Raw genomic sequence first — 25,775 nt, 5'->3', positions numbered from 1 at the left:
AGTCATCGTTAATTGTGTTAACGATATCGTTTATGTTGATACTGAAGAGCATCGGCCCTAAGATGCTTGGTTGAGGCCCGCCACAAGAAACGGATTTAGAGGAAGAAAAGCAGTCAGCCATTGAAACACTTTGTTTCCTCTCGGACAAATATGAAGAAAACATTGAATTAGCTACACTACATACCCCATAAGCGTTTAGCTTCCCGAGTAAAATGCGGTGATTTTGGGGTATCGAAGGCCTTACTGTGGTCAACGAAGACACCCAGCGTAAGCGTTCTTTCTTCGATGCTTTACTTATGATTTGTGTTTGTCTTAACAAAGCTGTCTGTGCAGATTTACCTCGCTGAAAACCATGCCTATCTTCTCAAAATATGTTGCGTCGTTGAGGAAATTATTTCAGCCGCTGATGAATATTTTCTCTAATCCCTTAGAGGTATTATTGAAATTGGTCGGCGATTATTAGCATCAATAATATCTATACTTTCAAATATAGCAGCAACTTTTGAAATTTTCATGAGATTTTGGAAACAGCCTGGCTAAATCTAGATTAAACATGCAGGCGAGGCAAGAAGGCAGCACGTCAATTACGTGCCTATCACTTCAACTTGAAATCCGTCGACATCGACAAATTTGCCGTTTTTTACAAATAGAAATGTGCGCACTATTTCTGCTTCATCTGGGGGTGCAAGGGAGATTGTGTCAGTACTGTAGTAAGAAATATGAGTATGAGCGATGGTTCCCAGTGGTTGTACCGCATGAGCAAAGTGCTCACTGTATATATAGTGTTCGGTCAAATGCACGCCGGAAACTTTGTTCCCGTTTACAGTTACTTCCTTTAAAGTATACTGAACAGATCCGAAGTTCAGGGCCTGATTGATTGTTTGAAAACTTCGTTCGGATGCCGTGCATAGATCTCAGAAATCAACTGGACATATTAGCGGGCACTTGCCCTGTTTAATGCCGCAGTTTGTTTCTGTAGGTTTTAGAGGCATCAAAGTATGCTATCGGTGTTGTACGCAAAAACTTCCTAAAAAGCCGAGTTTTTTTCCTCAACATTTTCATGTGCCCTCGCCCTACCTAAGGTTTCTTATTTTTCTCTTAGCCCTTGCATTTACGCAAGGAAACCGTGTCCTAATGCTTACTGAATATAGACAAGAATTCAGATAGCTCTCGTTTGGCTCTGGCTTATTGGAAACAGAAGACCAGTCTTCCCTTCGTATGAGCATATGTAATGAATTTATATTAATTTTAAACATAAATATGTGGGGAATGTTCTAATGCAAATTACTTGCTGTCCAGTATTTAATTTTTTTTTTGAAAATGCAATAAAGGTAGGGCAGTGGTCCCTTACCCCTGTGCATACTGTGGCAGCTGCGCAAACATCGGTGTCGATTCTGACAATAAAATTGTCTAGTATTCACTGGCAAGCCGTCTTTGCGCGTGTTGGTTTAGTAGTGACGTTTTTGTAGACGCAAGCGGAAGCTTTGTTAGCGAATTCCCGGGAGCTCAAGTTATCTTTCTTAGGGCTTATGTTAAAATCACCACCTACTGAAGTGTCATGCCGATGAAATGCTGAATATTCTAACATTTTCCACTCATATCGCCAGATGGTGGGCGGTAATACGCCGCCCAGAAGTTGCTATTGTTCTTTATGCAACAAACCTCTTTATCAGGTGTAATAATACACGCAAATTCCAGAGTTATGTCGCAGAGCATGTGTTTTGTTATGTGCACTGCCACTCCGCCACCACGGAGGACACTTGTATTGATGAAATATTGATTGTACGAAATCGAATTTAACGTATCGCTTCCTCCATAATGCCATGTTTCAATCAGTATGACCACATCATACAGGAAGTTGAATTCGTTAAAAAATGTGCCTAACTCATCAAGCTTAGGAGCGGCCGAACGTACATCGAGGTGATATAGAATTGCGTGCACAAGAAAAAAAAAACAGAAAATACCCACAAGCACCCTAAGCAGCCTTGACAGGTCAGAATAAGTTAAAGTGCACACCACTTGACTGAACTGTGTTGTGCGCGCGAGAATCCTTCCATTCTTCGTCCACACATACTGCCACTGATCCTCACGTTTCTTTTGCAACTGCCAGTACAAGTAGTCGCTTCAATATCGGACAGATATGCTCATTGGAGATGTTTCACTGGAGATTCTTACGTTACGATTTCAGATGCGATTTCGTGAAATTCTCGACGACAAGATCACGTTTCTCCTTGCTTTTGAACAGAACGATGACGTTTGTTTTTTTCCTGCTCACGAGTCGATACGCGACTGCACGCTTCTATATCGCTAGCCTAAACGAGGTCGCCTAGACATCACCAGTCTTGCCCACTAGATCGGTGATGTTTTCATTTTATTGTGATAGCAATTAATTTGACGAACTCGGGGGATTTTTGCCGTCGCCGTTGCCGTCATGACCCGGATATCTATATGTATTTGTATATGTAAATATGCACAAAGAAAAATAAAGCAGATGAAAAAAGCCTGAAGCACTCGACCGGGGATTCGAACTAGCGACCCCTCGCTCCACAGCGCGTTGCGTTAGACAACTCAACCACACTACATGCATGCGCCGGCGAAGTAACGGCGAGCTATTTGTGTTCACCATTTATAGCTGCTGGTAAGCAGACCCCCGAGCAACTTGAGCGTGGTTTCTATCACGCAACGCTCCTACATTTTCTCTCAATTTGAAAACTGCCCTTCAGAAGCGCACGACAAAGTTACCCCTTTCTGTACCCACTCGTGATGTGGATTGAAAAAAAGAAGATCACGAGGCACACCTTGCGTCAGACGCTCCCGTGTGGTAGGAGACGCAGAGGGGTCCCTCCACGTGCGGCAGTTTAAAAGAAAAAGAAATATCTAAAAGCGTATGTTTCTTCATTGTCGACACTCAGCAAAATAGCAAGTTGGGCCACTTGGTTGCGATTCATTTTTTCACTCGGTTACAGCGCAACACACATGAGGAAGCCAGTAACCGAGTCAAAAAAAGTGAGTCGACACGCAGTCATGGCCAATCCCCCAGAGTGGGTATGCGCCAAAATTTTGAGGAAACAAACAAACAAACATTGCACGTTGCTCAAGCACAAAGGCAACTGTGACAGTTGTTAGATCATGTTTTTCCTGTGTATACATGTGCATTCATTTCAGGCGTCCTTCTTTGTGCTTCAGCGGCACTCTGCAAATATTGATCTGCCTGTCATTCTTCCTGTGACATTCCAATTTCTTGCTATCGCATTCATTGCTTCACCGTTGCGGCGAAACTGTGACTTTTTTCAATCTAAACTGGTTGACTCATTTTGACTGCATTTAGCCTTCAACGTCTCGTTTTCTTTCAGTAAGCTTTCTCTCTCGGTGCGCTCTTGCATTAACTGTTTCCTTTTATGAATTTTTTTCACAAATTCAAGTTCCTCGTTTATTTGTTTAATCGCGGTCGCAGTTCGTGCAAGGCAGAACGCGTATCCCTCTCCTTCTTTGACATTACTGAAAAAATAGAAAGTCAAATATGCACAAAACAAATTCAGTGAGCAAAAAAGGAAACAGCGCGTTGGCAGCAGCGTCAGCAAAGCAAAGAATTCACAGTTTCGCTGTCAGGGCAAATCACATAATGGGATAGCAACGTAGTGAAATGTCACACGAAGAACCAGAAGCAGCTCGATACTTCCAGCGCGCTGCTGAAGCACAAAGAAGGACGCCCTAAAAGAACGCACAGGCATGCACAGGGCAAGCGTGAACTGTCATAGTTGTTACGTCGATGTGCTTGAGCAACACACTGTAAGTGTCGACAATACAGAATCAGACGCTCTTAGATAATTCTTCTTCTTTTAAACTGCGGCGCGTGGAGTGACACCCTGCGTCTCCTGCCACACTGGGGTGTCTGATGCAAGGAGTGCCCGGTGTTCTTCGTTTTGTTTTCCGTCCAGATCACGAGTGAGTACACAATAGGGCCACTTTGTCGTGCGCGTCTCAAGGGCAGTATTTGAATTCAAAGAAAATTAGGAGCGCTGCGTCTAGAAGTGTCGACAATGTAAAATGAGACGCTCTTAGATAATTCTTCTTTTAAACTGTGGCGGTGGAGTGACACCCTGCGTCTCCTGCCACACGGGGGCGTGTGATGCAAGGTGTGCCTAAAGTCACTGTAACGGGAGAAGTACCGCGTTCCTTTTCTCTTCGCCGCCGCGCCCTTTCGGCGGCTTCGCCACATAAATGGTCCAGCTCGCTCGCCTCGCTAGTGTCTCCCGGCCGCAGACGCACGGCGCTTTGGAGGGCGATTGTTTTTATAGGCTCAGGAAAGCGTGCAGCAACATTACGACATCCCGTATCGTTTTGAGACTTCATCGAAAGACTATCGAGGCATCGAAGAATGCCCGGGTAAGGCCCTCTTTGCTATTCCCGGCGGGAAAAAGGATGCCAAACGACGGGCTGTGTGGCTGCACAGAATTACGCGGGAAAAATTTGTTCCCACGACTGATACTCGCACTGTCAGGTAAGCGCTTCCTTGAGATTTCGCGAATGTTTCGGGGAATGTTTGCGCCTACCCTGCACTAGTGCAGCTTGTTTCGCGTAGTTGTCGCAGGAGGTTCATGCACAATAACATTTTACAATGTTTGGCGTAAAATTGACGCCTTTGGGTTCACATGTAATGATCAGCACGCTATGAAAACTGATTGCTACACATTGGTACTGCCTGACGTGACTGTATGACGAACACAAATAACAGGTGGTAGCATGAAAATAATGACTGATGCTCTCGCGGCCGGTTCGCTTGCTTGATATGCACCAAAATCGGTATTCCGTGACGTGACTGTATGACGAACATAAATACCCTGCGGTAACATGAAAATAATGGTATGCATGTCATGATGCTCTCGCGGCCGGTTCGCTTGCTTGATATGCACCAAAATCGGTTTGCGTGACGTGACTGCAATGCGAACGTAAATAGCAGGTGGTAACATGAAAATAATGGCACGCATGTCATGTAACGCATGATTTACATGCCATGCTCATGATGCTCTCGCGGCCAGTTCGCTTGTTTGATATGCACCAAAATCGTATTGCGTGACGTGACTGTATGACCAACATAAATACCGTCATGATTTTCACGTTACCACTTGTCATTCGTGCTCGTCATACAGTCACCTCACGCTATACCAATTTAGGTGCATTTCAAGCTAGCGAACCACCCGCCATCGCAGCATGAGCGTGGCAAGTAAGTCATGCCGTACATGACATGGAAGTCGTGATTTTCATGTTACCACCTATCACTAACGTTCGTAATACAGAAATAGCTCGTCATAAAAGTTTTTGTATATATGCATTTCATTAAACCACCACGAGCGCCCCGAAACCATGTCATGTAAATCACATTTTACATGGCATGTCTGTCATGATTTGCACGTTATAACCAGTCACTTATGTTCGTTATACACTCTTGTCACGCCGTACCAATTTTGTTGTGTATCAAGCTATCGAAGCGGCCGTGATCGCACCCTGAGCGTGGCATGTAAATCATGCCGTACATGGCATTCATGTCATTATTTTCATGTTATCACCTTAATTTAAATTCGTCATACAGTCATGTCACGTCATACCAAATTTGGTGTACTTCCCATTAACGAAGCGGCCAGGACAGCACAAAGTCCGGGGCAGATAGATAGATAGATAGATAGATAGATAGATAGATAGATAGATAGATAGATAGATAGATAGATAGATAGATAGATAGATAGATAGATAGATAGATAGATAGATAGATAGATAGATACAAAGTCACAGAAATTCGCTAAGAAATGCTTTGCATTTAATAAATGCAGACAGCCGAGCGCGTAAATGCCGCGCAGTTCGCATTTCTTTATCGCGTTAGTACGCGTGCGTGCGCATGTAGGCAAGTGAAAATTGCCGCTATTTCTTTCCTAATCAGTCAGAGAACAACGGTATGCTTCATTCGGGGCTGAAAAAGCGCACGCAATGCGTAAAACATGCGTTACTCCACGTGAAATCAACACCGCACCGCCGCAGCTTCGGCCGCGCTGGACCAAATATGGCGGCGCGCACGACGGTCGCGGTACTTTTCCCGTTCCAGTGACTTTAGGTGTGCCCGGTGTTCTTGGTTTTCTTTTCCTTCCACATCACCAGTGGGTACAGAAAAGGGCCACTTGTCGTACGCGTCTTAAGGCCACTTTTCAAATTGAAAGAAAATTACGAGCGTTGCGTGATTGAAAACACGCTCACGCTCCTCCGAGATTTGTTTTCCACCAGCGGTGCATGATCTATATAGATCGCAACAGTTATTTCACCGGCGCGTACATGGCGTGTGGTTGAGTTGTCTACTGCAGCGCGCTGGGGAGCCAGAGGGTTGGTGGCTCGAATCCAAGCTCGCGTACTTCAGAGTTTTTTCTTATGCTTTATTTTTCTTTTTACCTTTTCTTAAATATATACATACACATACATATCCGGGCCATGACGGCGACGGCAAAAATCAGCCGAGAGTGTCCATATAATTGCTATCGCAATAAAAAATAGCGTATCTATACCGAACAGAATAATAGCCCCAACCTGAAGTACAACAATATGTCCGCTTAAACCGGCGCCTGCTAGCTGCCAAATCTCCCCTTAGGTCTCGACTGCTTCCTTATGTGCACCCACTTGTGCATTATGGGTAGCTTCCGGCTTGTGCTGATGCGCTGCTAACCTTGAACCTCCGCTGAAAGACACCTCGCACCTAGCTGATTGTCGCAGCAAATGCAATGGCGCACAAAAATGTACACAGTGTAGAGAAGCATTGGAAATGAAGTGTAGAGAAGCATAAGATAGAAATTCATGTACACTACATCCGAGTAACAATCTCAGTGGCGCACACTACTCGCTTGTCACAACTTTAGAGGGGGCCGTCATGAGGTCATCAACAATTTGCGGTTTGCCGATAATATTATTAGAGGGTCTAATGGGCGTATCTCTATCTGTCTGTATATATATATATATATATATATATATATATATATATATATATATATATATATATACGTGGGATGCCGCGTCGATGGAAGGACGCATCCCAACATAAAACACAACGACTGTTTATTAACGTAGTAGTAGCAGCGGGGCGAGCATAGCGACGCTGCGCTTAGTCGGGTGGCGAAGGAATGATCCTCCGAGCTTAGCAGCTCGGGTTTATAACCGCCGTCGGTGACGTAAGCCTCCGGTGACGTTGCGGTGGCGCTGTCCCTTATCGGAGGCGTGGTGCAGCATGCGGCCATGTCACGCCGAGCTGGCTAATGACGAGGCGGTGTCTGCGCCGGTTTGTGCGCAGTGTGTCGCCACATCACCCCCCCCCCCCCGCGGAGTGCAGAGCCCTCATGGTCTGTAGAAATCTGGGAGGCGTACCAGACGTCCAGAGCGTGTTGTGAAAGGAGCGGGCTGTGACGTCGGCGTCTGTGGATAGATGCCTGTGGATGGAGTGGCACTGCCCAGTTCGTTCGCAGCGATGTATGCGGGCTTGAGCCGGTCAATTGAGACAGGGACGTCGTTCCCGTTCAGGCGCAGAGTGAAGTTTTTGTCGTCGCGATGAACGACCAGGTAGGGTCCGCTGTAGGGTGGCTGGAAAGGCCTGCGGACGGTGTCGTCGCGGAGGAAAGCGTGCGTGCACGATGCTAGCTCCTTGAACACGAACGGTGTAGGCTTGCTGTGGTGGGCTGCAGGTGACGGGCGTAAGGCGGCGATGGTACGACGGAGCCGTGCGACGAAGTCGGTGGGATCTGACGTCGTAGTACTGGATGGCGGTGCAGCGAGAAATTCACCTGGGAGGCGGAGAGGGTCCCCGTAGACGAGCTCTGCTGGTGTAGCGTGGATGTCCGGCTTGAAGGTGGCGCGAAGACCAAGGATGACGGCTGGGATGGCCTCGAGCCAGGTTGAGTCCGGGTGGCACATAATGGCTGCCTTGAACTGTCGGTGGAAACGGTCGATCATTCCGTTGGCGCAGGGGTGGTAACTGGTGGTCCTTAAGCGTTCAAAACCGATGGTCAGCCCGAGCAACCTGAAAAGATGCGACTCGAACTGTCGTCCTTGGTCGGTGGTTACGCGGCGGGAGGCGCCGAAACGAGCAATCCAGCCGGCGAAGAAGGCTGAGGCGACGTCTTCCGCGGTGATTCCCTCGAGGGGCCATGCCTCGGGCCATCGAGTGTACCGGTCGATGGTGGTGAGGCAGTAGCGGTAGGGTCAAGCCAGGGGGAAGGGTCCTATGATGTCGAGGTGGACGTGCTCAAACCGACCAGAGGGCTGAGGGAATGTTGCGAGTGGTGACGTGACGTGCCTGGTGACTTTAGCGCGTTGGCATTGAATGCAGGAGCGCGCCCAGGTACGACAATCCCGCTGCATGGAGGGCCAGACATAGCGGTCAGCCACGAGGCGTGTAGAGGCGCGTATGTTGGGATGGTTGAGGTTGTGGAGCTGGTTGAAAAGACCACGGCGATGGGCCAGGAGCACATAGGGCCTGCTTCGTCCTGTCGACATATGGCAACAGATTGTGGTTGTCGACCCTGGAATGGGGACTTGTTGCAGCTGTAGTGAGGACGTGCCCTTGAGAAGTTCCTGCAGTTCGGGGTCTGTAGTCTGGGCCTCGGCGAGGACGTCCGCTGTTATCTGCACAGAGCTGATGGCTGATACACGTGAAAGCGCGTCGGCGACCACGTTGTCTTTCCCGCTGACATGTTGGATGTCGGTGGTGAACTGCGTGATGAACGAGAGTTGGTTCTGCTGTACAGGCGGGAGTTTGTCGCGACGTTGAGAGAAGGCGTAGGTAAGAGGCTTGTGGTCGGTATAGATGGTGCAATTCTGTGCTTCGAGAATATGGCGAAAGTGTTGCACTGCTTCGTATATCGCCAGAAGTTCTCTGTAGTAGACTGGCAAAGTTGTCGGGGCGGTTGTCGTGGTTTCGTCAGCGGAACTGGCGATTGAAGGGGCCGTTTTCCGAGCTGCGAGTTTCTTGGAGAAGAACGCCAAGGGATGCCAGGTGTTGTCCACGCGTTGCATGAGGGCGGCGCCGATGGCGAAACCAGATGCGTCCGTGAAGAGTCCCAAGGGAGCGTCTGGCACGGGATGGGTGAGAAGCGTGGCGGTGCAGAGGGCGGCTTTGCATTCTTCGAACGTTTTCGTTAACGTCGGTGTCCACGTAACAGATTGGTTTCCTCGTAGCCCAGTCAAAGCGTCATGGAGGGGAGCCTGGTAGTCGGATGCGTGTGGCAAGAAACACCTCTAGAAGTTCAGCATGCCAAGGAAACGGCGAAGGTCTTTAGCGGTGGTGGGTTGAGGGTAACTTTGCAGGTCAGAGATGCGTTCGGGCAAGGGCCGAGTTCCCTCAGATGAAACTTCGTGGCCGAGGAAACGGACGATGGAAGCGCCTAGCGTACTTTTTTGGGTACTCACGAGTAGACCGTGGTCATCGAGGCGTTGGAACAGCAGATGAAGGTGCGTGTAGTGCTCTTCGGCGTCGCGGGAAAATACCAGTATGTCGTCAAGGTAAACGAAGCAGAAGTCGAGGCCGCGGACGACTGCGTCGATGAAGCGCTGAAAGGTCTGTCCAGCGTTCCTCAGGCTGAAGCTCATGAAGGGAAACTCGAACAAGCCAAAGGGAGTGATGATTGCCGTTTTCGGGACGTCATCCGGATTGACGGGTATCTGTGTGTAGGCCTTCACCAAGTCTAGCACGGAGAACACGTGGCAGCCATGAATGCGATGGGCGAAGTCCTGTATGTGGTGGACGGGGTACCTGTCCGGTATGGTGCGTGCGTTAAGGGCACGGTAGTCCCCACAGGGCCGCCAGCCTTCGGTCTTCTTTGGAACAAGGTGAAGTGGCGAGGCCCATGGACCGTCAGAGCGGCGGGCGATTCCTTCGCAGAGCATGGCCTCGAACTCTGCTTTGGCTATGCGCATGCGGTCCGGGGCGAGGCGACGGGCGCGGCAGAAAACCGGGGGGCCTGAAGTGGTCCGGATGTAGTGCACGGTGGTGTGCTGCACTTTGCGTGGCAGTCCGCTGGGGCGCGTCAATCCGGGAAATTCGGCGAGGATGGCGTGGTACGGCGAATGGTTGTCAACACTGAGTACCCTGATGCTTGGCTGTTGGGCGGTCGTTCGCTGGCCTGGTGTGGAATGTCCCGTCGTCGCGTCGATGAGAAGGTCGTTGCGGCAGTCCGGAAGGAGGTTGTAGTGGGCCAGAAAGTCTGAGCCGATGATTGGCTCGGCGACGTCTGCGATGACAAAGCTCCAGTGAAGGTCGCGGCGTAAGTTTCTGAGCTGGATGTGCAGGCGGAGCGAGCCGTACGTCTTGATTGTAGAGCGGTTTGCCGCGCTGAGCTCGAAAGACGTAGGCGGACGAGGACCTTGAAGATGGGATCGCGGGTAGCAGCAGATGTCGGAACCGCTGTCGACAAGGAACCGCTGCTTCGTGATCTGGTCAGTGACGAAGATGCGACGGCCTCTGGGTTGGCAGCTTGCGGCCGTCTCTACGAGCTGCCGTTGGCGTTTTCCGCATGCCCAGCGAAACAGGGTGGTCGACATTGCCGGGCTCTGTCCCCGAAGCGTCGGTGGTAGTAACACGGGCGGCCGTTGTTGTCGGGTTGCCCAGGCCCAGACCTTCGCCCAGGCGTTGTTTAATGAAGGTGAGCTGCCGGTCGATGTCGTTTATACGGCGTGCAAGCTCGGTGGTGTTCAGCGGTGCAGCGACAGCCTGGATGGTGGGCGACAACTGCGGCAAGGAGACCTCGATGACGCAATCAGCGACCTCGGCAAGTTGGTCGAGAGGTAGCGTCAGCTGAGCCCGCAGAATTGCCTGAACGTGCAGTGGAAGTCGTTGGAGCCAGAGTGATCGCAGGAAAGATTCCTGGACTTTCATGTTACCCGCGAGAGCACGCATGTGGCGGAGTAACTGCGAAGGTTTGCGCTCGGCAAGTTCTGCGGGCTGAAGTTGTCGCCATTTCTGGTCTTCCCAGAGTGACAGCCGGCGGATGAGTTCGGTCTTGAGGCATTCGTACAGGTTGGCCGTTGGTGGGTTGGCGAGGATATCCCGGACCTCGTTGGCGTAGCGGGCGTCCAGGTGGGCGACGACGTAGTCGTAGCGGGTCCGGTCTTGTGTGATGCGCGCCAGGGAGAACTGGGCCTCGACTTGGGCGAACCATACCTCGGGCGAGTCCGCCCAATGGCGGAAGCTTGACAGAGACACGCCAGACGTCCAGGTCGGTAGCGGCCGCAGTGGTAGCAGCATCTGCGTTGACAGCGACCGTTGGAACGGAGCTTTGGGGGGCGTAGTCCACAAGATTCTGCGCGGAATCGCCGGGCGAGTGCGGTCCGTTTTGCATGCGCTGCTGCTGTTCCTGAAGTTGCTGTTGAATTTGGTCCACTTGCTGCAGAAGAGCGGCAAGGGCTTCCGTGTCGGCCATAGTGGTGCGGCTTGTTCGGTTTCCGGGTCACCAGATGTGGGATGCCGTGTCGATGGAAGGACGCATCCCAACATAAAACATAACGACTGTTTATTAACGTAGTAGTAGCAGCGGGGCGAGCATAGCGACGCTGCGCTTAGTCGGGTGGCGAAGGAATGATCCTCCGAGCCTAGCAGCTCGGGTTTATAACCGCCGTCGGTGACGTAAGCCTCCGGTGAAGCTGCGGTGGCGCTGTCCTTTATCGGAGGCGTGGTGCAGCATGCGGCCATGTCACGCCGAGCTGGCTAATGACGGGGTGGTGTCTGCGCCGGTTTGTGCGCAGTGTGTCGCCACATATATATTTATTTATTTATATATATATATGTGTGTGTGTGTGTGACGAAGGAAGTGACCTTGGATCCAATAGAATCAATACTACGAAGTAGAGGACGTGCAAAACGAACACTATTTTTCCGACCTTTCAGCCGGGGACCTGCCTTCATCAGGGCCGGCCGCCGGCTGAAACGTTGGACACAAGTTTTCGTTTGTCACGTCCTCTACTTCGCAATATATATATATATATATATATATATATAGTGGCGAAGCCTTGCCACAGTTTAACGGTAGCGCTCTTCAGCGGCTTCTAGTGGGGCGTCCTCTTCTGAACGCCGCTCGCGTTCAAAGGGTGTGTTCCAATACTCACCGTAGACGGCTAAATAGACAGCTAAGTGGACAGCGGCCATCTTAAGTCCCATTCCAATTCTCACGTAGCCGGCAAAATAGACACCTTCGAGGAAGACAAAAACGATGCAGGCTACTTTGGTGTCCAGACAAGATGACGGCTCAGCGCAATGCTCGCGTAGCCCGGATCTCGCCGGTATGGTCGTCTGTACACCAGCAGGCGCTTTTCCAGGCGCTCAATGCAAGCTACGTTAATTTTTTCATAGGTTTGAACACGAAAGAGGCTAAAGAAAGAACATTTACGTTTGTTTTTCTTAGCTTTCTCTTCTCGACGCTACGTGGCATCACGTCGCGTAGACGTCTTCTAGACGCGTTCCATTTGTCGGACAACATGACCTCGATGCTGTCTTCTTAGCTGTCAGCGTAGACTGTCTACGATGCTGTCCAGAACTGGAACACAGCCAAACTCCGTGCTTTCGCTTGCTTGTCGCCATTGCGCATCGTCGCTGAGTACCGTCCAATAAAGAGCTTAACAAATTGGTGGAGAGCGCTGTGCTCCCACTCGATGCCCCTGGAGCTTCATTCCCGTACCCCGCATCTACCATGCCTCAAGACGCCGCTCAGCATACGCCGCCTCCCACAACGAACACATGTCCCGGTGTCCCACGCATCCGCGATCCACCTGTCTTCACTGGCGCCGATGGCACCGACGTGGAGGACTGGCTCGCAATTTACGAGCGCGTGAGTGTACCCAACAAATGGGACGAAGCAGGCAAGTTGAGCAACTTGGTCTTCTACCTCGCGGAAGTAGCAAGCTTGTGGTCCAACAACCACGCGTCCGATTTTGCGACTTGGTCGGATTTCAAGACTGCCGTCATCAACGTTTTTGGCCGTCCTGCAGTTCGTAAGCTGCAAGCAGAACAGCGCTTACGCGAACGAGCTCAGCAGTCCGGTGAATCTTTCACCAGTTATATCGAAGACGTCCTGGACTTGTGTAAGAAAGCCAACGGCATCATGTCCGAGTCTGACAAGATCCGGAACATTATGATGGGCATTGACGACGATGCCTTCACCATGTTGCTCGCCAAAAACCCTTCCGGCCGAGGTCATAACACTGTGCCAGAGCTACGAGGAGCTCCGCCGGCAACGTTCGTTGACCCGTCGCTCTCCATCACGCGACGAAGAGCTTGCTGGCGTGGCGGCCGTACCTGACCAGGCCGCGCTGCTGGCAGAAGTGAATTCATTCTTGCGCGAGGAAATGGCACGCCAGTTACCTCTCCTGGCCTCCGACTCCTGCGCCACAGAGTTACGCTCAAGTTGTCGCCAGGATGCACCAGGCAATCCTTGCGGCTGCTCCATTGAGTTACGCCGAAGCCGCCCCTAGACCTCCGTCCATGGAAGCGGGCGTGCCGGCTCCGTATGCTGCCGTCATCCCTAGGCCATGACTGCAACCCACTGTGCAGTCATTTCAGCAGTCAGTGACATCGTGCGACGTGGGTGGGACCTGCCCCGGCGAACCGATGGCGCACACCCAACAACCGGCCGATCTGCTTTGCATGCGGGTATGCTGGTCACGTGGCACGTTACTGCCATCGCGTGCAGCCGCCTCGAGTCACGTCACCTGTCACCAGCCAGTCCAGCAGTGCATTTTACGACCCGCCCATGTCACTGACGTCACGCCCAGCTCCATCCACTCGCTGCTCTCCGTCTCCACGACGTCGCTCACTGTCACCGATGCGCCCCCGTTCTGTCGCACGAGAGCAGGAAAACTAGTCGTCGCAGTCCACGAGGTAAGGGCTCCGACACTATTGAGCGGTAAAAGCCCTCAGCGAAGTCCATCGAATGTCATAGGCGTGTTTGTGGACGGTGTTCGCTCATCTGCCCTCAACGACACTGGAGCCGCCGTATCCGTTATGGACGCAAAACTTAGCCGCTTACTCCGAAAAGTGACGACGCCACCTTCTGGGATGTCCCTTCGTACCGCCAGCTCCCAGATTATTAGGCCTACAGCAGTATGCACTGCTCGCGTCGTCATTCAGGACGTTCTGTACGACGTCGAGTTCATCATAATTGCTGCGTGCTCCCAAGACGTCATCCTGGGAAGGGATTTTCTCACCCGCCACAACGCCATAATTCACTGCGCATTAGCCGCCATCGTTCTCACATTTGACGCCGGCAGACAGTCCATCGGCATTGCCCAAGATCCTTGTCAAAGACGATGCCAAAGTGCCTCCAAACTCGTCGACGGCCGGGCCAGTTTACTGCGCCGGTCTCTGCGACACCATTGCACTCCTTTCGCCATCTGACCGCGGTTGCACTAGGAAAGGGTTGCTAGTACCTTTCGCGGCCGCGCAAGTCGCTCAGGGTAGCACCGCTATTAGATGCGAAGCATCTTTTAGCGTGATCTCCAGCCTGCTTCTTGCCTACCTTTGCATTAAAGTCGCCCATCAGTACAGTATACTGTGTCTTTACCTTATTCATTGCTGATTCTACGTCTTCGTAGAAGCGTTCAACCATTTCATCATCATGGCTGGATGTAGGCGCGTAGGCCTGTATCACCTTCATCTTGTACCTCTTATTAAACCTAATTACGATACATATCACCCTCTCATTAATGCTATAGTATTCCTCTATATTGCCAGCTATATCTTTATGAATAAGGAACCCCACTCCTAGTTCTCTTCTGTCAGCTAAGCCACGATAGCATAGGACGTGTCCGTTCTTCAGCACTGTATAAGCCTCCTGCACTGTATAAGCCTCCTGGAGATCATGCAGTTGGGGAATATGGCATCGGCTCTAGAAACGCCAGAGGGGAGTTACTAGTAGAGTTTGCAGAACGCAATAATTTACGCATCTTGAATACCTTCTACAGAAAACGGGCTACTCGTAAGTGGACGTGGAGGAGTCCTAATGGCGAAACTAAAAATGAAATAGACTTCATAATGTGCGGCCACCCGGGCATTGTACAGGATGTGGAAGTAGTTAACAAGATCCGATGCAGTGACCATAGAATGGTAAGATCTAGAATTCAACTTGACGTGAGGAAGGAACGGCAGAAACTGATACGCAAGAAGCCAATTAATGAACTAGCTCTGAGAGGGAAAGTTCAGGAATTCAGAGTTTCACTTCAGAATAGGTACGCGGCTTTAACCGAGGAAACCGACCTTAGCGTAGACGCAATAAATGATAATCTGACTAGTATCATCAAGGAGTGTGCAGTGGAAGTCGGGGGTACAGTCGTTAGACAGGACACTGGTAAGCTATCCCAAGAGACGAAAAACCTCATTAAGAAACGTCAAGCTATGAAAGCCTCAAATGCAACAGACAAAATAGAGCTGGCGGAGCTTTCGAAGTTAATCAATAGGCGTAAAGTAGCCGACATAAGAAAGTATAATATGGAGAGAATTGAGCATGCTCTAAAGAACGGAAGAAGCCTCAAAGCTATTAAGACAAAACTGTGCATAGGCAAAAATCAGATGTATGCATTAAGGGACAAGGAAGGCAAGGTCACAAACAATATGGATAGAATACTTGAGGTAGCGGAAGAGTTCTACAGAGATCTGTACAGCAGCCGAGGCATTCAGGATGATAACGTAAGAAGGAGTAATAGCGCAGAGGAATCTGACATCCCACCAGTATTGACAGGAGAAGTAAAGAAAGCCCTAAAGGGAATGCAAAGAGGCAAAGCAGCTGGTGAGGATCAGGTAACATCAGACCTGTTGAAAGACGGCGGAGAGATTATGTTAGAGAAACTGGCCACCCTGTATACGAAGTGCCTCTCGACGGGGAGGATACCAGAATCTTGGAAGAATGCCAACATCATCTTGATCCATAAGAAAGGGGACGTCAAGGACCTGAAAAATTACAGGCCCATAAGCTTACTGTCAGTTGTCTACAAGCTATTTACAAAAGTAATTGCTAACAGAATTAATACGATATTAGAGTTCAATCAACCAAGGGACCAGGCAGGATTTCGTACAGGATTCTCAACAATAGACCATATTCATACTATCAATCAGGTGATAGAGAAATGCGCGGAATACAACGAACCCCTCTACATAGCCTTGATAGATTACGAGAAGGCATTTGATTCGGTGGAGACATCAGCAGTCATGCAAGCACTGCGGAATCAAGGCATCGACGAAGCCTATATAAACATAATGGAAGATATCTACAGCGGATCCACAGCCACTATAGTCCTCCATAAAGAAAGCGACAGAATCCCAATAAAGAAGGGCGTACGGCAGGGAGACACGATCTCTCCAATGTTATTCACCGCGTGTTTACAGGAGGTTTTCAGGGCCCTAGATTGGGAAGAGTTAGGGATAAGAGTTAATGGAGAGTATCTCAGTAACCTGCGATTCCCTGATGACATTGCATTGATGAGTAACGCGGGAGACGAATTGCAGCTCATGATTACTGAACTGGATACGGAAAGTAGAAGAGTAGGTCTGAAAATTAATATGCATAAAACTAAAGTAATGTGGAACAATCTTGGCAGAGAACAGCACTTTGCGATAGGTGGCGAGACACTGGAAGTTGTAAAGGAGTACGTCTACTTAGGACAGGTAGTAACCGCGGAGCCGAACCATGAGAGTGAAATAGCTAGAAGAATAAGGATGGGATGGGGCTCATTGGGCAAGCATTCTCAAATCATGAATGGTAATCTACCACTATCCCTCAAGAGGAAGGTATATAACAGCTGCATCTTACCGGTACTTACCTACGGAGCAGAAACCTGGAGACTTACAAAGAGGGTTCAACTTAAATTGAGGACGACGCAGCGAGCGATGGAAAGGAAAATGATAGGTGTAACCTTAAGGGACAGGAAGAGAGCAGAGTGGGTCAGGGAACAAACGGGGGTTAAGGACATCATAGTTGAAATCAAGAAGAAGAAATGGATATGGGCCGGGCACGTAGCACGTCGGCAGGATAACCGGTGGTCATTAAGGATAACTGACTGGATTCCAAGAGATGGCAAACGCGTGAGGGGGAGACAGAAAATTAGGTGGGTAGATGAGATTAAGAAGTTTGCAGGTATTACGTGGCAGCAGAAAGCACAGGACCGGGTTGATTGGCGGAACATGGGAGAGGCCTTTGCCCTGCAGTGGGCGTAGAGAGGCTGATGATGATGATGATGATGATGATGATCTTTTAGCGGAACGCAAACCGGTGGTGGTGTGCAGCGTGACCACCCTTATTGCGAATGCGCAAACCCTCTCCACATACCTCCACTTCACGCCTTCCTCCCCCTCTCCACTTCCCCTCCCCACTTCCCCCCTCTCTACTTTCCCCTCTCCTCCTCCTCTACCCTTCTTCACTCCCACTGCCCCTCTCCACTCCCCCTCTGAAACGTGAGCTCGACATGCCGAAATGCTGCTTTGCATCGCCCCTCTCCTGCGCAACGCCGCGATGAGCACCAGCGCATGCGCGTCACCTCCCCCTCTCTCTACTTTCCTACGCTCCCCCCTCGCGCGCCTGACGACCGCGTTCCAGGCTCGCCCTTTGTGAATTAATAGCAAGGCTAGAGGGAAGACACGACGCGCGTAGCGTTCCTCTTCGCGTTTCACGACGTGAGGTTGGTAGCGTGCGCAACGGAAGCCAACGGAACACGATCGTGCGAGTGCTCCGGCTTCTTGGTCCCATTTAGCGGGAAATGGCATAATTTTTATTGCGATAGCAATTATATGGACAGTCTCGGCTGGATTTTGCCGTCATGCACCGTATATGTATATATATATATATATATATATATATATATATATATATATACATATACATATATATATATACATATATATATATAAAAGCCCCAAAGAAAAATAATTCAGAAAAATTCTTCCGAAGCGCGGAATCGAACCAGGGACTTCTTGCTCCGCAGCGAGTGGCGCTAACCACTACGCCACGGAACGCAGGTCCTCCATGTAGCTAACGGCGAGCGTTATATACACACCCTTTACCGCCGCACGGACTCAGAGACGGCCGGCGCTTATAAGGTTTCTTCATTACCAGCGAGATGGCGCTAGGAGCGCGACGGGCGCATTTAAAATTCGTCGGTGAGCTCGCTTCTTCTCATATTGCGCAGGGAGAACCTTGGCCTTCCGCTGTCTGCTCGCGCGGTTTTCTCGTGGTGAGGGCAAGAGGGATGTTTAAATGTTTCACCGTGATGTCCGCGGTCATGCTACGGAGCGTACGAAAGTCACTCGAGCTCAAGAGACGCCGCTAAACGAACAAACCGAAGATGAGCGCGAACTATCAAGTGTCACAGCTCGACACTTGAAGCACGCTCGTTTCCTTCGCTGCTTCGGCCGCCGTTGCAACAGGAGCGCTGTTCAAACTGAGAGTATCCATTGGCCAGCCTCACTTCGTATAGCATTAGTTTCTTGCTATTGCATTCATTGCTTCGCCCTTGCGGCAAAACTGTGATTTTTTTGTTACCAACCCATCCCCGCACATTGGTACGTTGGTGCGAGGAGAATGTCTCGGCAGAGCCCCTCGAAGACGCACGAATTCTGGACGCACCCGATGACTCGCCCTGTACCAGTCCCCGTACCATCAGTGCTGTTTCCACGTCTGATTCATCACCCGCTGATGCATTTGGTCCCTCCATTGCTGAAAACCTTACGTCGGTCCAGCATTCCCAGCTTCTGTGCCTGTTGGAAGAATTTCGTTCTTCTTTCGATGTCGGGCAACTGCTCTCGGCCGCACGACAGCTGTAACGCATCTCATCGACACTGGCGCCCAACCACCACTGCGGCAACGTCCATATCGCGTGTCTCCCACAGAACGTCGGGTAATTATTGAGCAAGTCGGTGATATGCTTCGACGCTACGTTATTCGACCTTCGGACAGCCCATGGGGTCTGCTGTTGTTCTCGTTGCCAAGAAGGACGGTTCTGTGCGGTTCTGTGTGGACTACCGACGGCTCAACAAGATCACTCGAAAGACGTTTACCCAGTGCCGCGAATCGACGACGCGATTGACAGCCTCCGAGGAGCAGAATACTTTTCATCTCTCGATTTGAACTCGGGGTACTGGCAAGTACCCATAGCTGATTACGATCTACCAAAGACATCCTTTGTCAGGCCCGACGGCTTGTACGAGTTCAACGTCATGCCGTTTGGTCAGTGTATTGCGCCCGCGCCCTTCGAGGGCATGCTGGACACCGTTCTGCGCCACTTCAAATGCCACACGTGCTTGTGGTACCTGGACGACGTCGTCGTTTTCGCTCCGGATTTCTCCACGCATCTTCAACGTCAGCGGCATGTTTGGACGCGTTTGAGCAACGCCGGCCTCCAATTGAATCTGAAGAAGAGCCGATTTGTTGCACTGCAGCTGACAATCCTAGGCTACGTCGTATCCAAGGACGGAATCCTTGCCGATCCGACAAAGCTTCTGGCCGTGGCCGAATTTCTCAAACATACGTCCGTCAAAGAACTGCACAGTTTCGTAGGACTGTGCTGATATTTTCGACGCTTCATACGCAACTTTGCCACTATCATATCGCCGCTGACGAAGCTCCTTGGAAGTAACGAGCCCCTACATTCGTGGTCGTCCGAGTGCGACGACGCGTTCGCAAAGCTCCGTGGTTTGTTGACGTCTCCTCTCATACTACGCCACTACGACCCCACGGCCCCAACAGAGGTACACACGGACGCCTTCGCGGTGGCACCACCACTTCTGAGTTCACGTTCCTCCCTGGAGCGCTCGTATGGCTCTCGGTCCCTACCACTGCAACTGGCCTCTCTTCAAAACTACAGCCGACATACGAAGGCCCCTATCGGGTCGTCGAGCGCACATCCCTGGTCAACTACCTGATCGAACCCATCAAGCCATCTTCAGACATGCGCCGTCGAGGGCGCGACATATTCAACCTGGAGCGCCTCAAGGGCTATTATGACCCACTCATAGTGGCGAGCCTGGGCACGTCGCTCACTGTTCCCACTGTCCGGGCAATCGAAAATGGCTGGTGGCCATCGACGTATTCGCGATGCCCCCACGGCATGGCATACATACGAAGGGATCAAACAACAGTCCTCGCCTGAATGGTGTGAAGAGTCGTGGCCTGAATACCTGCGACCCCCCCCCTGCCGACCGAGCCTCAAACGAGGACGGCAGCTGTGAGGCAGCCAACCTTGATGGCGCAGCTCGAGCGTTCACAAACCAGCCCTTCCTTCGAGATCAAGCTCTCATGGCGCGGCACCCCTATGGTGCAGCTGGGCCCAGCGCCAACTAGCCCTATTGCGCACGCAGCTGGTGAAGGGCAGCATAGCTATTGTCCATCTGTTCCCTGGTGTCCCCGGGCAGACATAATCGTGGACGCGGAAGGCCACGCGCCCGACACGGATACCGGCCGTGAGCACGACTCCACGCCATATATATCGTACTCCGCGACCCCCCACCAGAACCCACCTCACCAGAGAAGAATACCGCCTACAAGGCACATCAGTTGGCGATGTGGCCTCCAAGCTCGCTAGCGCGTGCGCATGAGCACGATCGAGATCTTCTAGCGCCGGACGCGCTCCAAGTAGAGGAACCTGGCAAGCCTATGGCACCCTTCAATGCGCTTTCAGGCCCACCAGTGCAGCTCGCACAGACGCGAGAGCAGTCACTGCGCGAATGCGCCGATGGTGACCGTGCGCTGGTCTGGTCCAAGGAATATAATACGACCAACACGACTACAAACTTCGAAGACTTGCCTATGCCGACTACGCCCCTCTCCGAGCCAAGAAAACGAGAAGTATTGGGGCACGGACACCTGTCCCCACTGGGGAGCCCTGAAACAATGGAAGCCCCTGTTTCTGCCGCGCCGTACATTCCGCCTAGCTCGCGCAATCGGAGTTCATCGACGCAAAGCGTGTGCACTCCTTGAAATCTTCGGATATGTGCACGTCTACTGATGATACGGTCTGTCTGCGGCCACCGCACATCAATTCGGTCTTCCAACTTTTCTTGTAAATCACAGTGCGGTGCATTCGGAAATGCGACCGGTGAAGCGACACCGGCAGCTACGACCTTCCCGCAATAGCCAGTGCCGTACGCCTGAAAAACCTGCACTTCGCCCAACACAGTCGCACGAGGACCGATACCTCCAAAGACCTACAAGAAACAGCCAATTCCGCCCACCAGAGGCATTTGGGCAGCTCGATCCCTATGGAATGCCGCAACGTGGCCGTGTGTAAGGAAGGCAGCTTCGTTCGCGCAAATTGGCGCGCTAGGGAAGCCCGAAGACGAGAAAGACGAAGGAGCAGAAAGAAGAGCCGGCCTAGTGCACAGGCGTTGTCTTTTTCTCTGTCCACTTGATGACAATATATATATATATATATATATATATATATATATATATATATATATATATATATATATATATATATATATATATATATATATATATATCAGGTAAGTGTTTTCAGTAGATCCAGTGATTAATAAAAATTGGCTTGAGCGAACGAACGTACGAAAACTTTTATTGTTCTGTAGAGAAGCATTGGAACGCTGTAATGGTTCAGCCATACTTTAGGTATGTTCGTGCGTACGTTTGTATATGTGCGTGTATATATACGCAAGCAAAACTGAAATATTTCGGGGGGGGGGGGGGGTTGGTCAGGGTATTCCCTGAAGAAGTCCGGACCCCGGTCGAAACGGTGGAACAATAAAAGTTTTCGTACGTTCGTTCGCTCAAGCCAATTCATGTTTATATATATATATATATATATATATATATATATATATATATAATACATGAAACAATGTCGCTGTGAGAATATCCACCAACGAATACGATGCTGTCTACTGCAAATTCTCAGCGCATCGTCGTGTTGGGGCAGGGCCAAATGTGTTTGAAGTTTTGGCTTTCCGCAAGGTATCGACTACACTATAAGTGATAATTTTTGTGAAGTAGGACAGCACGCACTACGCCATTATTTGTATCTGCTCCAGTCGACGAAAAAATGAGAGTGCATCCAAAAAGGCGAATGCTGGTGCGCACTAGGGATTCTGAAATTGCAGTCACCAGGAAGCGGTGCTTGCGTACAAATTGCCTGAAGTCGGAGAGACGACAGCGGAGGCTGCACGCATTCCACTGAAATATGGTGGCGTTGTTCCGGATGTTGTTCAAGTTGAGTTGCCACGTTGCTAGCGCCATTATTCCAGATTAGGCAAAATAAGGACAAGCAGTGTCTAGATGGCTTTTGCGACTGGAGAAGACATGGGTGCAAGGAAGCTGCGAGCAGCGTCGACAAGAGAAGATAATAATGAGGATGTGGTTTCGTTGTATTGTCGAGTGCTGCGCTCTCGCGGTCCACTCCATGGACATGCATGGAGCGGAGCCGTCTTCCGTTACCAAGTCAGCCAGCTTATCACACGCGGTCAGTGCACTGTTGCTGCGTCGCGGTGGCATCGCTTCAGCGTCTCCAATTGATCGAATTCCAATGGCAAGCTGATGAATGCAGAAATAGTTTGATTGCACGCGCACGTGACAACGGAACAAAAATGCTTGCCGGAATGTAGACGCTATGACAGCAAGGATCTTGTTAAGTGACGGCTTGCGAGCGCGCCAGTGTTGTCCGACTCTCACGCCGCTCGAGTGTTTATAAGGATATTCAATTATAAATCAAGTACACGGCTAAATGCAATAAAATTTCGGCATGTTACTTGTGAACACTCAAGGATTAATCCATACAGAACAGATTCCGATCGAAAAGTCAGTGTCATGGCCTCTTCAATGATGCACATAGCCGCCGCAAAAGTGCTCTCATTGTTACGTCAATGTGTTTATTTGTCATGCACGAAATTACAAAACAAGAGTCTTTTGTACGTAGACGGTAGAATGCCGACTTTGTGTGCACATTGAGTCATCTTTATCAAGCTGCTGCGCTATTGCCTTAAAGAGGTGACTGAGTGTAACCATAGAAATGCGATCAAGAATACTCATCAAACGGAGAGAATTCTTTTGACGAGTTGAAAATTGCTAGTTAGAAATTATTAGATAGAACACATTGATTCACGCAGATAACGTTCTTTCAGATCGAGCCGAGAAAGGCGGAGCGAAGTCGGCTAGACTGGACGTATTGGCAGTCTTTGAAGACCTGTCATCATTTTGCAGAAGGAAATGAAGCTCCTTCAATCTCGCCTTCTCACATTTTATGTATTTGTATCTTCCATCATCTGTAAGTGTTGTGCATTCTGTTGTGTATAACTAGACACAAAATAATGTTGCTGAGTGGTGATATTTTGTTGAGTCGCACTACATAATAATATGTGAACACTTTAAGGCACGTCAGGCTTATGTGCATGAAATAGTGTAGCAGTGCCTTTCTTGGTAAAAACATGTATGCATAGTCTGATACCTTTCACTTCTCTGGCGTATACACTACTTGAAGGAAAAGAAGGAACGGAGAAGATAAAGAACATTAGGTCATGAAAACATTTAGTCAAGTTCCTGTCCATTTAGAAGGCTACGTCGATAAAATTATCAAGCATATATGGCAAATCTTTTCACAGTGTACGAGCCTTCCACGTAGCAATGAAGTTTATAAAGGGCAGTTCTGCAAATCTTGCAGCATTTAAAAACCGCATATCTTCGCATTTTCTTTGTTCTTTTGTATTGCCTAGCGCTGCACCACTTAACGTGCTTAGATTGATCAATGCGACAATCCGCGTAATGTTAAACGGAATGCCATCGCGCTTCGTTATTGAGGAAGTAACGATAAACAGCAGACAATTTCAAAGCAAAATTTTGCAAAATTTTCCATTTAAATTGCTTAATGCGAGCGAGTTTTGTTATGTTTTATTGCGATAGCAATTACATGGACACTCTCGGCGTATTTTTGCCGTCCGCGCCGCCATCACCGTCATATATATATATATATATATATATATATATATATATATATATATATATATATATATATATATATATGTATATATGTATATATATATATATATATGTATATATATATATATATATATATATATATATATATATGTATATATATATATATATATATATATATATATATATATATATATATATATATATATATATATATGTATATATATATTGTCAGGTGGTCTTCACGTCGATGAAGACAGAAGCCGGCATGTTCAAGATGAAACTGTTTATTTGGCCGAACTTGTGGCCGAGAAATGAAAACTCAAACGACAGCAATCCAATTCAAAAAGGGAGCCGACAGATGGATACACGGAGTGGGATAGGTTTCAAACAGGAGAAAGTGCCTCAGAGCAGGCTGGCCGACGTTTCTGTAGGGGATCTATCTTTGTATATTATACTCTTAAGATGTTTTCATTTTCTAGTGACTCCGAACCACGGTTCCCTGTCCCCTTTCCGCGCTCCTAAGACCGCTCCTGCCCAGCATTGTCACAGCCCTCGCCTTCTCAGGAAGTTCTACGTTTTTTATTCCGATTGTTCCCCCCGGCCGCCGCCCCTCCATGTTTTTTCTTAGTTCACGGCCGCCCAATTTTTTAAGCCACCGACGACACTTGATGCATATGTCAGCCAATGACTTCACCCATTAAGAACGATCCTTTCAGGCACCCCTTTATATATCACTTAAAGTAGACAGGCGGACTTTTAAGCGTACGCCGCCCGGTTTTTTTCCCCGCCTGTAGTTGCCTTTCCCACCACCTTCTGCAGCTCTTTGTGATGGCTGCACTCGCCCTCTCGCTTTGTTGTACACCCCCTCCGCATTTTTTTTCCCTTTTCTTTTTCTTTCTTTTATTTCTTTTTCTTTCTTTGTAGCTACCTTTAACTCTGAAATGGCAGACCTGAACGTGGTTGCAAACTTTGTTGAAGTGTGTCAAGGGCTACACTCCTCTGCTTTCGAGTTTCTCCCTTTCCAGGCAGAAATTACCGACAGCAACAGACGCGCCACCGGTGGACATAACGTCACCAATAACCCCTTAAAACCTACACGCCAGGGATGACAACGCGCCTTCGACAAATATAGGTCCCCTATCGAAACGTCGGCCAGCCTGCTCTGAGGCACTTTCTCCTTTTTGAAACCTATCCCAAACTACAGCAATGCACGCTGTACTGTACGCTGATAGCAGCGCACAGGGCGTCGTCCGTCGATAAACTAACAAGCGGTGAGGCGTGCCGGCATTTATACATGTGTCGTCGAATATTCCAGCGTTATCGCTGGCTGTCGCGCAAGCTCCAGAATAAGCTCGAGTGTTCGCGTCTTGCGCGCCATCTTAACAAAACGTTCTAGAATAATCGCGACGCTTCTCGAACAATGAGGCGCGGTTTGCGCAGAGCGTTGTTCGCGGCCTTTGTGGGTGAAAACCGAATGCAGCAAAAGTGATAACAAGAAACGCACGTGACGATGCCTCCCTCTTAAAAGGCATCGACCCACTGCTTCAAACAGAACACGTGGTGGGGGGGGGGGGTGGTGGCCAATTCATGCAAGGATAAATAACAACAATAAGCAAGAAAGGACAATAAACAATAAGCAAAAGCAAGAAAGTACAATAATAAAGCAAAAATACAGTCCTAAATTCACTAACGCGCGTAATATGGCTTGAGGCACACGACATGGGCGACTTCAGGTTGCGTACGGCGCCGGTGGAAGTTCGTAATGCCGTCAGGGACAACCTCGTAGTCGAGTGCGCCGAGGCGTCGAAGTACCCTGTACGATCCGAAGTATCGTCG

General features: G+C 49.6%; 1 protein-coding gene across 6 annotated transcripts in view; it reads left to right on the top strand.

Annotated features, from left to right (window-relative positions):
• The window catches only part of LOC119399394 (uncharacterized), a 137,337-nt gene that overhangs the window by 17,988 nt on the left and 93,574 nt on the right, over positions 1-25,775 (top strand). For 5 of the 6 annotated variants that reach the window (XM_037666207.2, XM_049417680.1, XM_037666209.2 and 2 more), the window contains exon 2: positions 23,129-23,271. The exons of the other annotated variant lie outside the window; for it this stretch is intronic. In XM_037666207.2, coding sequence (XP_037522135.1) covers positions 23,248-23,271 — 24 coding nt within the window. In that variant the 5' untranslated portion in view covers positions 23,129-23,247. The remainder of the gene's footprint in view (positions 1-23,128; positions 23,272-25,775) is intronic. 6 annotated transcript variants of the gene reach the window in all.

The sequence above is a fragment of the Rhipicephalus sanguineus genome, chromosome 7 (assembly GCF_013339695.2).
Source record: "Rhipicephalus sanguineus isolate Rsan-2018 chromosome 7, BIME_Rsan_1.4, whole genome shotgun sequence".
NCBI classification, from domain to species: domain Eukaryota; kingdom Metazoa; phylum Arthropoda; class Arachnida; order Ixodida; family Ixodidae; genus Rhipicephalus; species Rhipicephalus sanguineus.
The sequence above is the reverse complement of the archived record's forward strand: the minus strand, read 5'-3'. Positions and strand labels throughout refer to the sequence as shown.